Below are 19,516 nucleotides of genomic sequence, written 5' to 3'. Positions count from 1 at the left end.
TTGGATTTGGATTTGGGGTCGGGGGTGGTGCTGTGGTCGGGGTTGGGGTTGGGGCTGAGACTGACGCTGGGTCACCTGACTGGAAGCTGCAAGCCCAACTCCAACAGTAGAGCCAGTTGTACCAGAAGAAGGTGAGATGCCCATTGACATAGTTCCCGCAGACTGTTGTTTTGGCTGCGAGGAAGCAACTGTAAACACATCTCCGAAAAGTGAGTCAGAGGGAAAACCGTTTCCTGATGCAGCCAGTTGACTGGATGGAGCATCTAGAGCACGAGCACCTGAATGAGCAGATGAATCTTGGGGCTTATGCACAGGCGCTGATTCTTGAGGTCTGGCTGTTGTAGAACTTATTACTGCAGTTGTCATATGCGGTTTTGGTATATTGTTAGCAACTGAGTTAGGTGCTGTCAAACCATATCCACTTTGATTCGAAGGAATTTGAGAATTCACTTGCCCAGAGGGCCCGGCACTTCTGCCGCTGAGCCAATCAGATGGCATAGGTTGGGTTGCAGGACGAGGCGCACTAGTCCCTCCAGCTGGCATACCCTGGCTTTGAAAGTTTTGCTGTGGTTGAGATGAAGGTGGCCCAGTAAATTGGTTCTGCTGGCCCGGGACTACTTGCTGGTTACTAGTGCTTACGGTTCCACCCATCTGAGGCCCTCTCATACCAGCCGGTACTGATGGCAGTGACGCACCTCCCTGAGCTTGTGTAGCAGGCACAACTCCCCTGGGCTGTGGAGAGGGTGTTGCAGCAAGATTTATTTTGGGAGCAGGGATATTGGCAGAAGCAGGACTATAGATAGCAGCCTTGACTATCTCAGGAGTTAATTCCCGTCTACTTTGCGCCACAGTTACCAACTTTAGAGCATTATAAAACTCCGATCGACCAAGGTAACCAGCTTTTTTCGCATCTGCGTAAGACCATACCTACAAGGATGGAAAAAAAAAAAAAAGTCTACACCATTAACAATCCAGAGACTAACTGTACAAAAGGCGCTCAGAAACTTATAGCTGAACGAATCTGCAAATGTTGTCTATAGTCCAACAACGTATGATATTTAAATTTTTTAGAGTTCCCTCATTGCACGCAATGTTCTATGCATACAAGAGGATACATCTAAATTGCTTCTCTATCACTCAAAATTTGCTCAAGTAGATACATCTAGAGCATTGGAAGGAAAGGAGATGCAGGTTTGGGGGGGGGGAAGAAGAACCTGAGCAAGGACGTTCTTAGGCAAATTAGAGCCTTGGAAGAAAGCGACAGCCTCAGTTCCACTGATACGGCCATCTCCATCCAAATCCGCTCTCCTGAAATACGCATCGAACAGATCCTGGCTCCCCGCCGGCCTCGCCGCTGCCATTCGAGAATGATCCGAAATCTAATCTAGCAGCGAATACAGTGTCCAGAAGCACGCGATCGAATCGTAGAAAAAACCCCTAATTATTCACAAGGCTACACCGAGCGAGCAATCGTAGACCAGTGGCGGGAGAGAGAGAGAGATCACCACATCGCAGGGAGTCTCGATTGGGATCGGTGACGGAGAGAGAAGTAACGGAGGTCGATGATGATGATTCTCGCGACAGAGAAACAAATCTAATTTCCCCCGGGATTTGGGATGGGGGGAAACCGGTACAGCGAGATTGAAGAGAAGAAGAAGAAGCTTGCTTTTGGGAAAGATACGATCAAAAAAAAAAAGTTATTCTATATAGTATTAAGAGCCTCGAGATGCAAATAATAATCATACTGTCACAGAAGCTTACTGTAAAATAAAATAATAAAATAATAATACGGTCATCATTTAATGCCGGCTTCCGCCGCTTCTCCCTCCTTATCTCTACTCTCACTCACTTCCAAACCTCCTCCGCCTTTCTCCGCCAAAACGCATCGGCTTCTCCCCACCGTCCCCAATTTCGCGCCACTAACACTCAAATCCCTCCGTCGTAACCGTTCAACCATCATCAGAGTAGAAGACGCCGACGCCGACGGCGGAGAACCGGACGAGGAGGAAGTGGACAACAAGAAGGACTACGACGTCGAGTACGACCCTACCTTAGCCGCGAGCGTCGGCGCCGGCGACGGGGACATCGCGTTCGTGCAGAGCAAGAGCTTTGTGTCGACGCAGGGATGGGACTCGGAGATGGTGGTTGATTACAGGATAAACGAAGACGAGTTTCATAAGATCAGCTTGCTCGACTGCGATTTCTTTATCAGGAAACCGCCTGATCCTGATAACGATGTTTATGACTTCAGAGAGGTATGGAGAACGAGAAAGTTCTCTGCTTTTAGCTTCTTTTTTTTAAAAAAAATTTCTCAGTTGGTTTCGTTTCAAGTGATACGGCGTCGTTTTGGTGTGGCTGGATGCAGATGTATGTGACTCCTCCGGATACGGATATTTACTCGATTCCGAGAGTTCTTGCCCCAATGCCTCAAAAGGTTCCGCCTTTTAATCCTTACTGGTTGTTATGCTTTGGAACACGTATGCTCTGTTCTGGTGCTGATAACGGCTTTTGCTTTAATGATGTTTTGCAAGTAGAGTATATTCGATGTGCGATGAGTGACTATGGATGTTACAATGTTACTGAACCGCCTATTGATTCTCCTCGAGATCCTCTGTATAAATCTGAGAGGGATATATCCAAGGTACATCATTTTGAACGGTTAGATTCATCAGGTCGTTGATGCAAGGATTCTCTTTGTTTTTGGCTACTTTGCTTGGAACACACACCAGGAAACATGTTGACTCGAAACTACTTGGTTTGGTTCAGCGGTTACAGATGTCTTGATCATTGTTTATGCGTAATGCAGGTTTTCTTGACGAAGCATTATCGGAATAGAAGATCAAACGACCCTGAGTTTGTGCTAGACCTTGAAGAGATCTATGTGATTGACTCCAAGACAAAGTCAATCACCAGAGCCAGAGTTTTGGTATGTCTGATTGTTACCTTCCACTTTATTTAAGCACTCTTTCTCGTTCTGATTCTGAGCACAAACCTGAGCTGAATGTGTCTCATGGTGGTTTATTATATATGTCATAGTTCTGAATCACGTAGCTTTGCTTAAGATACCTTGTACAGTTCAAAGCTGCTAGGTCAATCTTCCTTCCCATATTAAGGTTTAGGCTGTTTCAGGTGACAGTTCCGGGAGGACGAAAAAGGGATAGGAAGGATGACTTGCTCGTGATGCGAGATAATGGAACCTCCTTTAAAATCATACACGTGGTATCTTTCCATATACACAACCATTTCTTCAGGCAGTTATTTTGTATCCCTTCAACTAGCATTACTCAACTTTTCTCTCTGTTTATATTCTTTCAGGGGGAAAGAGATGACCCGACAACGGTAATAGAAAGGGAAGAGTGGACCAAAACACGAGAAGACATGGAGAAACATCTCAGAAAGCTTCGAGACTTCAGTGTCTCAAACTGGTTCTAAAAAAAAACCCGTGAGAAACCAAACCACAAGTTAGTGGATTTTCTTCCTTATCCATAAATGATGTATACAAGGTTGGAATACGAGAGCAGAATCAATAATATGGTGGGTAAGATTCAAGATGTGTAGTTCCATGGTAGACAGGGATTTTTTGACCTCAGGTAATTTCACTAGCAGCAGAGATGAATGTGTTAGTAGATGATATGGGCTCTAGAACAAGTGTGTAGATGTAACAGTCTTATGGACAAACATTCAATGACTAGAGAAGCTAGTTTATGCATATTGTTACTTCAACAACTATTCCAATTTTTGCAACTGAGTTGTTTTTTCAGCGGTCTTTGATCCAAATGTTTTCTCTTAGGGGGTGTTATTGGTTTAAGTGTTTTAATTGATTTTAAAATCCAAGCCTTGGTTTTATCATTTTAAAATCCAATTTCAAATCTGTTGTTATTGGTTCTATAATTTAAAAATGGATTTTAAAATGATTTCTTTGAGGATTTGATTTTAACTTAGATTTGAGTGGATTTATAAATAATTTTAAGAGTAAAACACAAAGGAGCAAATATTGAGTTAAACCTTTTTATTTTGATTGGATTTGTATTATTGTGTGTTTTCCAATTCCTTTTTTTTTGTGTGTATCCTAATAAACGTAGTTGATAAGAACATTAATATTACGTCTTTTGTTCATTTTTAAAACATGCATTAGGCACATGTCTTGCATACAAACATATTGTATAATACATATAAAAACGAAATTGGTGTTATTACAGTATTACTTATCTTGTTACAAAAGTGATGATGAATTGTTTTTCGAGTTGTTTTCTCTTGCGAAGAGAGAACTTATTGACACTTCTTCAACTTTCAAATTGATAGGTGCAAACGAAACGTGTCTCGCATACGAAAATACTGAATTAGTTATCATTATTGTGATTCAAATAACATAAGCAATGTGTTTGTGCGTGTTTTGATAAGTTTTTTTATCAAGTGTATACATCATCAAACATGAATACATAATTTTTTTAGACATTAAGAAACTTTAGAAGAAGAAAAAAAAAATATATATATATATATATATATATCGCATGAAAATGATGAACTAGATACATAATTACGCAATGAGAACTTTATATATCCATTTCATTGATTTATAATAATCCACTTATTTTTATTTTGAAATCTATATAGTTAATTTTGAAATTTGTTTGTCTGATTTTAGAATCAATGGATTAGTCAATGATTTCTAAATCCAAAAAGAATTTCTAAATCCACTAAACTACTGGAACCAATAACCCCCACTTAGATTCATCCGTTTGCATCTTTAGCATATTCACTGGACCTTAACCGGCGTGTAGTTTTCTTCGTGATAACCGAAGGTACTAACTAAAACAGCAGGTATTCTGTTATTCTAAACCCCCACTTAGATTCATCCGTTTGCTAAGTTGCCGATGTGGTATGCCTTCTGGACCTTAACCGGCGTGTCGTTTTTTTCGTGATAACCCCGAAAGTACTAACTAAAACGGCAGGTATTCTGTTATTCTAAACCTCTCAATGTACAGTTAGTTTTATAATTGAGGACACGTGTACGGTGGCTTGTTTGGGGTTTCACGTGAGTGGGATGACATTTGGCGGAATGGCCGACAGTGGCTTTCAATGTTGTGTGAGTGGTTCCACCGGCCCATCGTGTGACCTCAAACATTAACTACCCTATTCAACAATCACACACTGATAAATGAATTATTATGTGCATGCTACCATAGTTTAGAACAAAATTTACACGTAAAAGTGATATAGTAATTCATTGTAAGCAGAAAAATAAACACACATGTGTAGATATATCTCAAATAAAATGGGATTGCAATTAAAAATTAAGAAGTTTGGCGAGAGATAAAGCATTGGTCAAAGACTCAAAATGGAACCAAGTTGCTTTGGTCTAGTGGTAGAGGAGCTCCAACTCGAGTGCCCGCCTCTGGGTTTGAGCCTTGGCCACTGCGGAATTTATATGTGGGCTGCAGCACCCGAGACCGAAGACTGTTACACCGTGAGCTACATGGTGACGCCCTGGCAGCGTCCATGCTCACTTCGGTCTCTGGTCTAGACCACTTCGGTGGGGCCATGATACTCAGTTAGAAAAAAAAAAAAAAAGACTCAAAATGGAACTAAATTAACGATTAGGACCAATATGTATATTTTAAGAAGCTTATACGTCACTCAAAATTTGCGACCATTTTCTAATACTTATCTTTGAATCGTCTACTTGATGAAAAAAAAAAAAAAATCTTTGAATCATCTACCTACCAAAATAAATTAAGAATCAAACAAAAGACAACGATCTGAAACGTTGACGACAGAGAAAAAAGTAGACAAGGAATGAAAGCGTATAAAACAAAGGAATAAATCCAATATTTTATGAAAATTCTTTTTATATTTAGAAACAAACCGTAGATATTTATAAATTATAGTGTCTCCCTCATGTAATCATCATACATGGCGGCACCACCACTACGTTCTATTATTCTATAAAATTAACCGATAACGGTGAAACATGCCGTACAATGTACGTAGATTATGAGTCTGTAAAGAGTGGTAAAAACATTAATTTGAGTTTTCTTACAAGTTACAAGTCAATATGTATGTATCCTGATGTTTTCGCTTTATCCTCCATAATATTTTTAAAGTTATTAAGCCAAAAACAAAAGTTTTTAAAGTTGACTTGTTTCACCATTCATGAATATTTCTGAAAACTGTATAAAATAATCGTCTGACGGCCAAAATAGGTACAGTAATAAATCAGAATTTATATTATTTATTAATAAGATGTGTGCTGCTCCATTGTTACTCTTCTCTTTCTCAGAACCTGCAGAACCAAAATCAAAGCCGCCATAAAGACAGTGGAAGAGAAACTCTGTTTTCTAGTCATATAATCGTCACGATGATTATGTTTCTCCAGGAATCACACTTCAGGAAAGTACACAAAGCACTCACCTGAAACTCAGACAACCATTTTCGTGACTCGTAAGAGAGCTAGAGAGAGATGACGCAAAACGGCATCGTCACAGGAGGTCGTACTGTTGTGGTGGGTGTGAAGTTCGATGCGGCGAGCGGTGAGCTTCTAGATTGGGCTTTGGTCAAGGTTGCTGAACCGGGTGATACCGTCATCGCTCTTCACATTCTCACCAATGGTACTTTTTTTTAGTTTTATAATACTATTAAAAGCTAATATTTTTGGAAATGGGTTTTCTTATGTTTAACTCTGTATATCGAACAGGCGACTCTTCGTCTGTCTCTCTTGTTAAAACTTTCGACTCTGTTCTTGAAGCTTATGAAGATTTCTGCAAACTGAAACAGGTATTATACATAAAGTTGTCTGCTTTTGATTCCTTCAGTGTCTAAAGAGATCTCTTGTAATTAGGTTGAGCTGAAGCTGAAACTATGCAGAGGCTCTTCTACTCGCAAGATTCTAGTTAAAGAAGCAAAGCTATGTTATGGATCCAAAGTTGTAGTTGGAGTTTCCAGAAGCTGTAGCCACTCATCTATCTATGTGGCTAAGTATTTAGCCAGAAAACTGTCAAAAGACTGCTGGGTTATGGCTGTTGACAACGGGAAAGTCATGTTTCAGAAAGATGGTTCCTCATTGAAAGGTATGTCCTTTTTGAGTATTCTAAGGTTTTGCATGGTGACTTGTGTGCGTTTAATTGTTTGAAACTCTTTTGGTTTGTTCATAGGAAAAGGCAATGCTGGTCGGAACACTTTGTCTAGCTTCTTTCAGATGCATAAGAACACAAAAGTAGTTAACACTTGGGAGGAGGAGGAGGATCGTTACAATGGCTGTAGTCTACGGCAGGCTTTAGTGTCTTCCTGCCTCGGGAAGAATCTCTCTGTTTGTGGAGATCTATCTAGATCATCTAGCTGTAATGGCGATCAAGATGATTTCCACAAGTCAGTGGTCACTGAGCCAGTAAAGATTCCAGAAGATTTGACCAGATTCATCACTATGCTGGTAAACGAACTGCCTGAGTTTAGACCAGGCTGGCCTCTGCTTTGTCGTGTTGCTTCTCCTGATGTGTTGACCAACGTCCCGAGAAGTTATTCCTTCAGACAGATACCAGTTGCTCAGTGGGTTCTCAAGCTTCCCTCTAGGACCAATTCTCTCGTTAGTAGCTCAAACGCTAAGCAGTTGTCTAGCTTAAATAATGAAAGTCTAGCTACTGTTCCTGGTGGTAATGATTCTATGACCTTGAATTGCTCTCCTGAGGGTCTTCATCAGAGGTTCTTCTCCACATCTTGCCGATCTTTTAAGTACAAGGAACTTGTGTCAGTCACATCCAATTTCTCCCCTGGTTTGTTTCCTCTAAGAACCATGTTTAAGACTCTTTGTAATATGTTTTTTATGTCTTAACTAAGAGAAAAACAATGTCTTTTTTTTTCCAGATAATTTCATCGGAAAAGGAGGAAGCAGCAGGGTTTATAGAGGCTACCTGACCAATGGCAGAGAGGTTGCGGTGAAAATTCTCAAGCAAACCAAAAGCATCTTGAAGGATTTTGCGGCAGAGATTGATATCATCACAACGCTAAACCATAAGAACGTTATTTCCCTCTTGGGTTACTGCTTTGAAAACAATAACCTCTTGCTTGTGTACAATTATCTCTCAAGAGGAAGCCTTGAAGAGAATCTTCATGGTAAAGCCTCTAACCATTTTTAGCCACTTGTAATGTTTGTGGCTCTCTAACAGCGCATGGTTTTGAAAATTAGGCAACAGGAAGGATCATGTTGTGTTTCGTTGGAACGAGAGATATAAGATAGCTTTGGGAGTAGCTGAGGCGTTGGACTATTTACATAACAAAGCTCCACAGCTTGTCATTCACAGAGATGTTAAGTCATCAAACATATTACTGTCTGATGATTTTGAGCCACAGGTTTGTGTCTTTTTCAGTTTTTTTTTCTATTATCATTATATAAGAAGATACTTACAAGGAAGCTCTTGTTCACAGCTTTCTGACTTTGGGCTTGCGAAGTGGGCTTCGGTATCTACAACGCAGATCATCTGCTCAGATGTTGCAGGCACCTTTGGGTGAGAAAAAACTAAATCAAAGTTGGTTAGAGAGAGAACAATCTTGACAATGTTATGTGTTTTTTTTTTGGCGCAGGTACTTAGCTCCAGAGTACTTTATGTATGGTAAGATGAACGATAAGATAGACGTGTATGCGTACGGTGTTGTACTCCTCGAGCTTCTTTCTGGAAGAAAACCTGTTAGTAGCGAATCCCCAAAGGCTAGAGAGAGTCTTGTCATGTGGGTATGTGGATACTACTACTACATTGAAAGGTCTAAACCTTTCTCTCTGCTAGTTTGCTAATTAACAGATAATGTAATGACACGTGCAGGCGAAACCAATTCTTGATGATAGAAATTACTCTCAGTTACTAGACCAGAGTTTGGTTAATCACAATAATAGTGACCAGATGGAGAGGATGGCGTTAGCTGCCACTCTTTGTATAAGGCATAACCCACAATCTAGGCCAGAGATGGGAATGGTGAGTCATTATCTAGACCTTGGCGTGTAATAACGGTTGTTAATAAGATGTTGTGTTGTGAAAATGCAGGTGTTGAATCTTCTTAAAGGTGACGTGGAGATGCTAAAATGGGCTAAGGAACAAGTTAGTAACGGTTTAGAGGATTCAAAGCTACTCAAAGACGAGAAACTGAAGAGGTCTAATCTACAGTCACATCTTAACGTAGCGTTCCTTGACATGGAGGACGAGGAGTCTATCTCCATGAGAAGCATGGTGCAAGGCATCTCCGTGGAGGATTATCTTAAAGGCAGAGAAAGCCGCTCATCGAGCTTCAATTGAGCTTGGTTCTTTACACAACAGCAAAACTTTCTTAGCTGAGATGGTGAAGACTATCTTGGGACCTGTTTAGGGTTGTAAATGCAGCTTTTAATTTTTTGGGGCCTGTTTTGGAAATATTTGCTTTAATTGGGGGTAAAACAGAAATACAATATGTGCATATACCGTCAATGGTCTTTGTCCGTTCTGTAATGCTCGTACCGTCGTACGTCTCACTGTCATTTTCTAGCATTATCTTACTGAAATAAAATTTCATATAATAATGTTTTCGAGAATTTAGAAATGTATTATTTCTTTTGTTCAAAAAAAAGAAAGAAATGTATTATTTCTCTATAGTGCCTATCACAATCTGAGAGACCAACCATGTGTGACTGAGTCAAAATCATGGCCCTGTAGTAATTAATACACGACGTAAGCACCTTCCTGTCCTATTCGTTTGCGTTTGAAAGGAACGTGGTTGGGCGAAATAAAACTCTAATCAAATTAGTCGCCAAATCTCATTCTAATGATCTAATCAAATCTTTCTTTCCCTTTTTAGCATACAAATTTGAATTCTCGTGAAATTAATTTTCAGTTAAATCTTCCTGTCCTATTCAAGATTCCGTTTGGGTTTAAAACGGAACGTTGATTAGACGAAATAAATTCTAATCAAATTAGCCGCCGAATCTCATTCTAATCAAATATTTCTTTCCCTTTTTAGCATACAAATTTGAATTTCCGTGAAATTAATTTCAGTTAATCTTCCTGTCATATTCAAGATTCCGTTTGCTTTTAAAAAGGGAACGTTGATTTGACGAAATAAATGCTAATCAAATTAGCCGCCGAATCAAATCTTTCTTTTCCTTTTTTTTACCATACAAATTTGAATTCTCGCGAAATTAATTCAGTCAAAGCCAATAACAGTTATTCGGCCCAACAAGGCCCAATAAGATTAGGGGTGTGCAGGTAGATAAATACGGCAGCCAAGAGTCGCCGCGCTTCGGAAGAAATTTCGTTTTTTGTATTATCCTCGCCGTTATCGTGTTGACGAAGATCAGCTATGGATTCGTCTCATTACAATCCGAGCTACGGCCAATGGAATCCTCCTCTTCCCCTCCTTCCGCCGCCGCCAGTGCCTCCTCCTCCTCCTCCTCCTCGTGAATCTCATCCCGATAGCCCTAACTTCTACGTTCCATCAAGCCAAAACGGTGAGCAACGTCTCCATTATCTTCCACTCAAGCCGGCGGTTAATCAGCCGTCTCCCTACTACTCCCAGCAACAGCCGCCGCAACAGCATCTTCAATGCATTCCTGAGAAATATAGCTATGAGTCTCAAAAAGTTTCGCAGCCGTTGTCGTTTAAGAAATCTCGAGATATCTCTCAGTCTGCTGGGGTTGGTTACAGTGATAGAAGGCTTGATTCATGGACAGTGGATGCTGCTCAGGGACGGAGGGATTCATCAGGTGTTGGCATTAATCGTGGTTTAGATGGTGGTTCTTGGTCTAGAGATGAGTTTCGTAATCTTGGACATTTGAGAAAAGAATCCGGAGCAGCTAGGATAGATGGAAACTATCAAGACCGTGGTCAGTTAAAAGCAGAATGTTTTAGGGGTTTAGATGATGGACATAGGAGTTTATCTTCACGTGTTGGTTATAGCAGTGAAGGGGCTAGAAACCTGAGGTGGAATGAAGCGCGGAGAAGGGATGAATACTATCATTTAGATCGTGGAAGGAGAGAGGGGAGCAATGACTCGAAGAGAACACCTGGGAAACTAACGCAGAAGAAGAGTGCTCTTCTTAGGCTTGAAACTCCAAGAAGCCATCTGAACGGTAGAGAGAATGCTCGGAACCGTTGTAGTTATAGTGGGAGAAGGTTTAACTCTAATTCGTTTAAGTGTAAAGAACACTTTGGTTATTCTGATCGTGGATTGGTGGAGAATCAAAGGGGGAGAACTTCAGTTAATCTTGATGTTTCGTTTCAATCGAATCGCTTGGTAGCTAAGTCTGTAGCTTCACCTGCCAGTGCAGGCATCCACCCATGCCGGTCTGTGACACCTAGGTCTAGTAAAGCTGGAAGAGCATTGGTGCCTGATAAAAGTGAGAAGGCTTCGGTAACTGAAGAAAATGGAAACCAAAGTATACTGAAGTCTCATGAAGATCTGTTGGACAGAACGGGTACTGGTTGTAAAGCTCTTTTGCCGAAGGGTATGGAGATGGAAGACAACGTGAAGAAGAAGACTAATACTTCTCCTAAGAAATTACTTATATCATGGTCAACAGTTGCTGATCTCTCCGGGGTTTCTGAAGCAAGAATTCGTTTTGCTGGTAGTGTTCGGTCTCAACCTTGTGAAGATGTGGATATGGATTGTTTACCATCAACGAATTTATCAGTGATGGATGTAAATGCGGAAGATGACAGCAAGGGGATCAATAAGAACGTAGATTCTCTGTCTCTTGAAAATGACTCTAGGGGTCTCCCCAAGTGTCCAGTTTCCTCTGCCTCTCTGGAGATCCCTAATGTTTCGACAGAGCTTGCTAATGCAAATAATAATGTTTCAGGGGATCTAGCTAATGCTCACAGTTCTACCGTTTGTACATTTACCAATACCATGGTCAATCCATTAGTTGAGAATGAGAATGGTAACAGAGAAGAATCCATGGAAACTACAGCTCGTAATAGTGCTGCAGAAATGGCTGACAATCGGGACAGTGATAAAGGTGAAAAGGCTTGTGCAAAAGATACTTCTTCATCTCTTGCAAAGGTTGATGTAAAGGAATCATCAATTGTGTTGCCTGTTGAAAGAACTGATGGCTGTTCAGGTAGTGGTGAATCAGGTTTAGCTATGGCAGTACCATCTGACGTATGTACGGAAAATGTAAGTGCCGAGAGACTTGTGTCTGATGAAGATCTGGGTATAGCATCTCATTATCCTGCAGAAATTCCTTCTGTGGATCAGTTAAGTGGTTCAACTATTAGAGGTTTGGAAGTTTGTTTACCTGAGCCAGATGTTTCTCTGAGCAAAGGTATTACTGATGGTTCAGTTGAGTGTCTTGTTCAGCGAGACGTTAGACAAAAAGATTCCACTTTTTGTAATAGTTTGCCTGGCTCGCCTCCATTGGTAACTAAAACAAATCTTGCAGTTGGAATTAATGGCATGTCTGCTTATGAAACTGTTACTAATGCTGAATCTGGTCTCCTTGAAAGTCAACCATGTTCAACAGTATCTGATGCATTTGGTACTGTCTGGAATCTCGCCGTGAATAAAAATCTGGACGAGGATCCTTCAAGGGCTAGTTCTTGCTTGGTATCTGATAGTCCTGTTATTCCATGTCATATTTCTCCCTTGGTGGCAGTGACTGAGCAGATACAAAACAAAACTTCTATTCAAGCTAACTACAGTGATTCTCGAGATGGCATCATGCATGAGGAAAATAATTGTGCTGAGAAGCCTGATGTAGATACTCAAGATGAGAAAACATACCCTTCTGGTGGAACTTTGAACTACAAAACTCGGGGAACTGATATTGTGGCTGTTACTGGGGGCTCAGTGTTCCCAAGTCAGTCTCTATCCAGCTCACCGAGGCGGAGCTTCCGGCAGATACGGAGTGAAATTCATGTTGCTGCTACAGTTGATGAAACTTGCAAAGATAAACCGAAACCAAAGCATTCTGGTGGTACTATTAAGTACAGAACTGGGGGAACGAATATTTTTGCGTTTAGTGGGGATTCAGTTCCATGTGGTTCTCTATCCAACCCACCAAGGCTGTACAGGCAGATACGGAGTGAAGTTCATGTTGCTTCTATGGTTGATGACACTAGCACTTGCAAAGAGAAAGCAAAGCCATCTGGTGGAACCTCTAAGTGCAGAACTCCAGAAGCTGATGTAACATCTGATGTTGGCGGTCAAGAGAAATACTCACTGAACAGGGTTAAGACTGATATATTTGACGGTGAAGTTTGGTCATCTGTTGTAAACGTTTCTGGAGCTGAAATTCTTGGTGATTCAGGTGTTCCTCTGTCAAGATCACACTCCAACGGTAAAGATCATGTAATATCTGTCCGAGATCGGGATTCCCAAAGTAAGACATCTCTGAGCTCTTGGTACGATGTAGAAAACATGGAAAAGAAATCGAATTACTCTGCTCAGAAAAGGTTTTCCCGTGCCCTGCCTTTTGTCTCTGGCCCTAAGAAAGATGCTAACCCTTCCAATAAGTGTCATACATGGCATCGAAAGTTTGATACTTCTGCCTCTCCTTTGGTAGCTGTCAAGCCGTTGTCGCCGACTTTGATTACACAACCGAAGTTTCCCATTGTGACTGCCCAATCTAGTAGTAGTTACGTACGTAAAGGGAATAGCCTTCTACGAAAACCCTCGTATGGTTCTCTTGTTAAAACAGGAGAAATAATCACTCTTGAGAGGCAGTCAAATCCTTCCTCAGATAGCAGCACCTCCAAAGTATCAAATGCCATTGTTACTTCCTCAGGAAAATCTCCGTTATCTTACAGCAGGGATCACCTCATCTCTGGTTTACCTGAGTCTATCATGGACTCTGCTACATCTGAAGAAGCCAATGTTGCACACTCGGGTGGAGATGCATCCAAGACATCTGACACACTGATTCAGACATATTATGCTTCAGATTGCCAGCAGAAGAGAAATCATCCTAAGTTGGATTCTTCAAATTTGAAGAGAACGGTATATGTAAAAAGGAAGGCAAATCAGTTGATTCCTACCTCTGATGGCTATTTCAAGCGAAGTAAAAATCAGCTAGTAAGGACTTCAGCGAGCTGTGTCAGTCACTCACCTGATGATGCATTAGATTCACAAGCCGCTACAACCATGGTTTCGAAAAGATCATCTAGCGCAGCTTTCTCCCACTCTGGTATGAAAAGTGAAGTAAATATATGCTATTTGAGCATCTATCAGGACTATGTTCAAATTGATTCTGATACGCATGTTTCTTTAGGGGATCGTAAACAGATGATGGTTAATTCCTGGAATAGAAAATGAATAATTGGTTTAATTTGGCATTATTCCTTTTCTTTTTTTTCAGGAGCGCACAATCCATGGTTTAAGATTTCCTACAGAAACAGGCGTATCAGAGTCCCTTTTAATGGACTTGCATATGTTTTTGCTGTTTTGCACCCATAACCAGATGCGATAAATTAAGTAACTGGTCCCTTGTTCTTATTTGCAGCTGTCACGAGACCATATAAGCGTTCAAAATTTTCTCTGGTTTGGACGCAAAATGATCCACAGTCAAGATTGCGCACAAGTCACATGCGCTATCAGAGGATCTTGCCGCAGCTTGTTCCTTGGAAAAGAGTGACATACTGGAGAAGACTAATGAAGTCAGTCTCCGGCTCTGCTTTGCGAAATAGTTCCTTTTCCAAGAGCAGGTATCTAGCATCTGATGTACTCATATTCCTTAGGCTGCACCGCTTTTGTTTTCGTGTTTGCAAACTTGATGACAGGGCCTTCTAATCTTCAGCCAAAAATTGTCCATGATGAGGAAGAGACATACGGTTTATACAAGATCAACAAATGGGTATTCACTTAGAAAATCCAAGGTATTAAGTCTTGGTGGTTCGCATTTGAAATGGTCCAAGTCCATTGAGAGAGACTCGAGAAAAGCTAATCAGGTTAATATCTTCACTGAATTGTCCTTGGCCTGTCTGCGTAAGGATTTGCTTGTTTAGCAGTTAGCACAACTGAAAGTGGTGTCAACTTTCTTTTTCTTTCCCTGTTTGTACAGGAAGCTACCTTGACTGCGGCTGAATTTTCGAAGAAAGAAAGTGAAAAGCATTCTGGACAAAGTACTACTAGGATGACAAGCAGAAACCATCTGACACGTAAGTCGGACGAATTATTCTCTCTTTTAGGCCTCCTAGCCTGTTCGCACAAAGCTCCAACTTCAGTTGTCTTGGTTTATCTTCTTGCTGTTTTTTGAGATGCCCGGATGACTATTTCAGCATACCTCACGGTTTTTTTCTTATCAACTTTTGTTTTTCAGGGGAGCGCGTTTTCAGAATTGGTTCCCTTCGTTATAAAATGGATTCTTCAAGGCGAACTCTTCAGAGAATATCTGGTAGGATATTTGGAGTTTCTTTTTGTAATAGTATATGGATGGTCCGACCATACACACATGTTAGTTTCCTCATTAGTTGCACGAGAGTCTTGGCATGACGTATCTCTGCGAACTAAGACATGATTCTTTGTCAGATGATGATTCACCGTGCTCTGGACCTACTGAAAATGGAAAAGGCGCAGAAAGACCGTTCATTCCAAAGAGATTGGTGATAGGCAATGAAGAGTATGTAATCCTTGATTCAAATTTGTCTAATTTTACTCTCTACAGTCTGGAGCCTGAGTCGAACTTTTGAATCCAATTTTGCAGATATGTTCGCGTGGGAAATGGTAACGAGCTTGTCAGAGATCCAAAGAAACGAACTCGTGCGTTGGCTAATGAGAAGGTCAGATGGAGCCTGCACAATGTTCGGTTGCGGTCGGCTAAAAAGAAGAAGAAGTACTGCCAGTTCTTCACAAGATTTGGGAAATGCAGCAAAGATGACGGGAAGTGTCCCTATGTTCACGACCCCTCGAAAATTGCAGTTTGCACCAAATTTTTGAATGGCTTGTGTGCCAATGAAACTTGCAAATTGACTCACAAGGTTGTCCTACTAAAGTCATTGCTACAGAGTTTTACTCCACAGAAAATCTCTAACTGCCGAACTTATTTCTTCCACAGGTCATTCCAGCAAGGATGCCAGATTGTTCTTATTTTCTGCAAGGTAATAGTTTCCATTGTACAAAGCTCCCAATTGCGGCTATGCGCAATACTAATACCTCCTATAAACGCAGGCTTATGCAATAATGATGCGTGTCCGTATAGGCATGTGCATGTCAACCCCAGTGCAGCTATATGTGATGGGTTCTTAAAAGGATACTGTTCAGACGGTGACGAGGTAAGGATTCAACTTAGAATACACTGCACGGTTTGCGATTAGCTCATTTTATTGATTTTTTCACATGAATATGCTCGTTTTATGAATATTGCTGACTCTTATAGCGACCTTGATCCTTTATACTTCTTTCGAGGACGTCAATATAAGCGTATTACGTTGACTAATACCACAAGGAGTATAAGGGAAAGAGAGATCCTTCGCTGGCTTCATGTCACGTTTCTTTTAATATCCCTCTCGATTCACTCACAAACACTTTGATGAAGTTAAGATTGCGGATTGTCTCTACATAATGGTAACAGTGTCGGAAGAAGCATTCCTACACCTGCCCAGTATTCGAAGCCACTGGATCATGCTCTCAAGGATCGAAATGCAAGCTCCACCACCCCAAGAACCAAAGCAAAGGAAGAAAGAGGAAAAGACCAGCCGAGCCATCAGAGAGAAATTCCCGTGGGCGTTACTTTGGCTCGCGTCACAAAGTCTTTTCTGAGTCTGAGCCAATGGTAGTGGATAGACGTCCTACTAACAGTGCAGATTTTGGAATAGAAGAAGGCCTTGACTTCATATTCCTTGGAGCTACCGAGTATGAAGCAGGTGATAACAGTGATCTAGCCGGCGAGGAATCTGTCTCCAGTGCTAGTGAAGAACCGGTTTCGGTTTACAATCTAATCAGACCAGTGGCTTTGATGCAGTAAGAAGCAAGTATCAGTTTTGGGTGACTACAAAGGTAAGCTTTCTCTGTTAGAAAGACAGTGTCTTTTGTCAAATACGTTATCTTGTAGCTTTTTAGGGAGTTAGTTTAGCTTTTGTTCTCTTTTCGATTTGTACATAGTTATTTATCTGTAAACGATCCAAATTGGAATACATTTGTTTTTGTTGGTCTATCTTCTCTTTTCTTTTATAAGTTTACTAGACATTGACCCGTGCAAACGCGCGGGTGTTTGGGTGTTTGCTTTCATTTTTATATACATAAAAGTTTTTTTTTCATTAATGGTAAATATTCTTAACATTAACAATATTTTCAAACGTTTAAGGTTTATTTGAATAAAATAATGTTATAGTAACATGTATGATTTTCTTCTTTCTTTACTTCTATCATTTTTGCAGATAATTTCATAATTTTTAAAGTCAAAAATTTGTTTGCTTTTACTCCATAAAACTTTGTAGTATATATTTTAAATTATTTTTTACAAACAAAAACATATATCACAAAATAAAGTTGCACCTTCTATTCATAAATTTTGATTGAAAAGTAAACTATGCAGTTATAACAAAAAAAAAGTAAATTTTTAATTTTAATAAAATATTCTGATGCAAATTTCAATCATTCGTAGTAAAAAACAATATAGGTTGGGCACAAATCTTTCTAATTCCAAAATTTTAGCACCCTTAAAATAAATTTGTTAAAAAAAATTATTCCGCGTTGTTATTGTTTATTCCTAGAGTTTGACCTCTGACCTTCTGAATATTTCTTTTCACTTTAAAACTTTTTTTTACTAAATGGTATAATATATATTTATAAATTAAAATGTATTAACTAATTGTTAGTATAACATTTTAAAACATAACAATTTTATTTATTAATTGAATAATTATATTTTTATTATTTTAATCCTTTATTATATCACGGTGTTTCATAAATTATTTTATTTTTTATTTATATATTATATAAATTGATTATGATATGTGGTTTTTCCTTTATTATTTATTACTAATAAATATCAAAAACATTTAATACGTTTATACGAAATATATTCGGAAATCTATTGAATAATCTATTTTGGTTAAGATTCGATTAAGGAAATCTATAATTTAAATTAGAAAAAAACAAATATACTTAAATATAGGTTCCAATAGATATCTCAATGGCATGACACTGTAAATAATTGGTTAAACTAAGGGGTAATCTAATTTTATACTCCACTTTTAATAGATTAAATTGCACTTGAAATGACAGTGATAGAGATCAACAAACACATAAATAAACTTGAAGCCACTTGAAAAGTCTTGAGATACACAGTGATGAAATTATTATTACTCAGAAGAAGCAAAACCTAGTTGGAACTGTCATGAAGCAAAGCCTAGTTGTTGTTCCATGGAATTGGAACTTGTGCTCCTTTGATCAGAACTCAAGCTTTATTACACTGGAACTATCACTGGAGCATCTGATCTTCAAACATTCACGGTCGAGCCAAGGTTGAATGCATCATGGTGAGCCACTATCTTAGAAACAACAACATCCAAACAATCAAATCCATATAGTGGAAGCGATTCTTTCATCCATCATAGACTATCAACTTGGCATTAGACACCTGCAACCTTGTAGTAGCGAGAGCAAAGATTATCAAGTTGATAGTCTATGCTCGCTACTACAAGTTTTGTGCACAACAAAAAGTTTTGTCGTTTTGAACATCAGTTTCTGCTGTCTACATAGGGGTCTTATCATATCACAACTTACAACGGTCAAATAATTACTACCAATAATCCAGCTAGAAGAACATCGATTGACGCAAATCTCTTCTTCATGAAAAAAAAACAGATTAAAATCATGGAAAACGATGATCAGACCATCATCTACACACAATTAAAGTGAATTAATATCTTTTTTTCTCTTTTCATTTCTCTTTAATTCTTAATCCTAAACCCACTAATAATTCTAGTCGAGGTCAGCTCAACTAGAAACAACAATCCCCCAAAAGCGATCACACAAAAGAGAGAAAGAAAGACAAAAAAAAAATCAAAATGAGAGCAGCTACGACGTTTCACAAACTCGAAACTCTGTAAAACCCTAAACAGGAAACCTTATCAAAATCATTAATAAACATCACAATTTCAGAATCTAGCAAGATAAAAGTGAATCGAAACAGTCAGTACCCACATAATTTCACACGAAATCAGATTGAAAAACGCTAGAGATTCAACAAATGAAAACCTAAAACAAACAATCTGTTGGGTGAGCTTTGATAGCTTGGTGCTCAAGATATCATTTAACAAGCTGGTTAAGGATAAGATAGGCTTGTTATAAACCTAGTAGTATTAGGAGTGATCTATTAGTAGGAAAATGAAATTTACTCTAATCAGGGCCGGCCCTGGGCTAAAGCCCATAAAGCAAGAGCTTTAGGTGCCAGAGAATATTACAATTTTGGGGCGCCAATTTATGAGAAGTTAACTTTAGTCTAGTGTCTTGTGCACTCCTCTTCCTGTCTCGAGCAAACATGTTCGAAACTTTGCACATTCATTTTTACCTTCTAAACATGATTTTGTTACATGTCCCTTTTTTTCATTTTCTGATAATCGTC

At 39.5% G+C, this 19,516-nt stretch overlaps 4 protein-coding genes across 4 annotated transcripts in view; 3 read left to right on the top strand and 1 right to left on the bottom strand.

Annotated features, from left to right (window-relative positions):
- LOC106311565 (epidermal growth factor receptor substrate 15-like 1) overlaps nucleotides 1-1,643 on the bottom strand; it is a 6,086-nt gene extending 4,443 nt beyond the window's left edge. Inside the window, exons 1-2 of the mRNA XM_013748768.1 lie at nucleotides 1,215-1,643; nucleotides 1-927 (exon numbers count right to left, since the gene is read on the bottom strand). The exon at nucleotides 1-927 is cut by the window's left edge and continues 115 nt beyond it. Coding sequence (XP_013604222.1) covers nucleotides 1-927; nucleotides 1,215-1,361 — 1,074 coding nt within the window. The 5' untranslated portion in view covers nucleotides 1,362-1,643. The remainder of the gene's footprint in view (nucleotides 928-1,214) is intronic.
- Nucleotides 1,644-1,725: 82 nt separating this feature from the next.
- LOC106311567 lies at nucleotides 1,726-3,788 on the top strand. Its single transcript, XM_013748770.1, has 6 exons — nucleotides 1,726-2,255; nucleotides 2,366-2,434; nucleotides 2,537-2,641; nucleotides 2,807-2,926; nucleotides 3,130-3,219; nucleotides 3,316-3,788. Exons 1-6 carry the CDS (start codon nucleotides 1,803-1,805, stop codon nucleotides 3,430-3,432), a joined length of 954 nt encoding a protein of 317 aa, XP_013604224.1. The 5' UTR covers nucleotides 1,726-1,802; the 3' UTR covers nucleotides 3,433-3,788.
- Nucleotides 3,789-6,236: 2,448 nt separating this feature from the next.
- Nucleotides 6,237-9,461, top strand: LOC106312601 (proline-rich receptor-like protein kinase PERK15). The gene is made up of 10 exons (XM_013750173.1): nucleotides 6,237-6,608; nucleotides 6,695-6,774; nucleotides 6,839-7,067; nucleotides 7,152-7,766; nucleotides 7,858-8,106; nucleotides 8,180-8,343; nucleotides 8,419-8,498; nucleotides 8,575-8,722; nucleotides 8,811-8,960; nucleotides 9,030-9,461. The coding sequence occupies exons 1-10, from the start codon at nucleotides 6,461-6,463 to the stop codon at nucleotides 9,276-9,278; spliced, it is 2,112 nt and encodes a 703-aa protein (XP_013605627.1). The 5' UTR covers nucleotides 6,237-6,460; the 3' UTR covers nucleotides 9,279-9,461.
- An 814-nt stretch (nucleotides 9,462-10,275) lies between these two features.
- Nucleotides 10,276-17,099, top strand: LOC106312331 (uncharacterized protein At1g21580-like). The gene is made up of 10 exons (XM_013749814.1): nucleotides 10,276-14,137; nucleotides 14,453-14,654; nucleotides 14,747-14,897; nucleotides 15,011-15,107; nucleotides 15,269-15,343; nucleotides 15,478-15,568; nucleotides 15,653-15,926; nucleotides 16,004-16,046; nucleotides 16,117-16,220; nucleotides 16,520-17,099. Exons 1-10 carry the CDS (start codon nucleotides 10,315-10,317, stop codon nucleotides 16,910-16,912), a joined length of 5,253 nt encoding a protein of 1,750 aa, XP_013605268.1. The 5' UTR covers nucleotides 10,276-10,314; the 3' UTR covers nucleotides 16,913-17,099.
- Nucleotides 17,100-19,516: the final 2,417 nt, after the last annotated feature.

This window comes from Brassica oleracea, chromosome C8 (assembly GCF_000695525.1).
Source record: "Brassica oleracea var. oleracea cultivar TO1000 chromosome C8, BOL, whole genome shotgun sequence".
In the NCBI taxonomy this organism is placed as follows: Eukaryota; Viridiplantae; Streptophyta; class Magnoliopsida; order Brassicales; family Brassicaceae; genus Brassica; species Brassica oleracea.
This window is presented reverse-complemented; position numbering and strand designations above follow the sequence as displayed.

What these genes read in the sequence shown, in the direction of transcription:
- LOC106311567 (XM_013748770.1), top strand. Translation starts at nt 1,803, where the DNA reads ATGCCGGCTTCCGCCGCTTCTCCCTCCTTATCTCTACTCTCACTCACT. An exon ending in ATGTTTATGACTTCAGAGAG is followed by an intron (nt 2,256 to 2,365) that starts GTATGGAGAACG and finishes GGCTGGATGCAG; the next exon opens with ATGTATGTGACTCCTCCGGA. An exon ending in TTGCCCCAATGCCTCAAAAG is followed by an intron (nt 2,435 to 2,536) that starts GTTCCGCCTTTT and finishes TTGCAAGTAGAG; the next exon opens with TATATTCGATGTGCGATGAG.
- LOC106312331 (XM_013749814.1), top strand. Translation starts at nt 10,315, where the DNA reads ATGGATTCGTCTCATTACAATCCGAGCTACGGCCAATGGAATCCTCCT. An exon ending in TTGGTGATAGGCAATGAAGA is followed by an intron (nt 15,569 to 15,652) that starts GTATGTAATCCT and finishes CCAATTTTGCAG; the next exon opens with ATATGTTCGCGTGGGAAATG. An exon ending in ACTGTTCAGACGGTGACGAG is followed by an intron (nt 16,221 to 16,519) that starts GTAAGGATTCAA and finishes TAATGGTAACAG; the next exon opens with TGTCGGAAGAAGCATTCCTA.
- LOC106312601 (XM_013750173.1), top strand. Translation starts at nt 6,461, where the DNA reads ATGACGCAAAACGGCATCGTCACAGGAGGTCGTACTGTTGTGGTGGGT. An exon ending in TCTTCACATTCTCACCAATG is followed by an intron (nt 6,609 to 6,694) that starts GTACTTTTTTTT and finishes TATATCGAACAG; the next exon opens with GCGACTCTTCGTCTGTCTCT. An exon ending in CACATCCAATTTCTCCCCTG is followed by an intron (nt 7,767 to 7,857) that starts GTTTGTTTCCTC and finishes TTTTTTTTCCAG; the next exon opens with ATAATTTCATCGGAAAAGGA.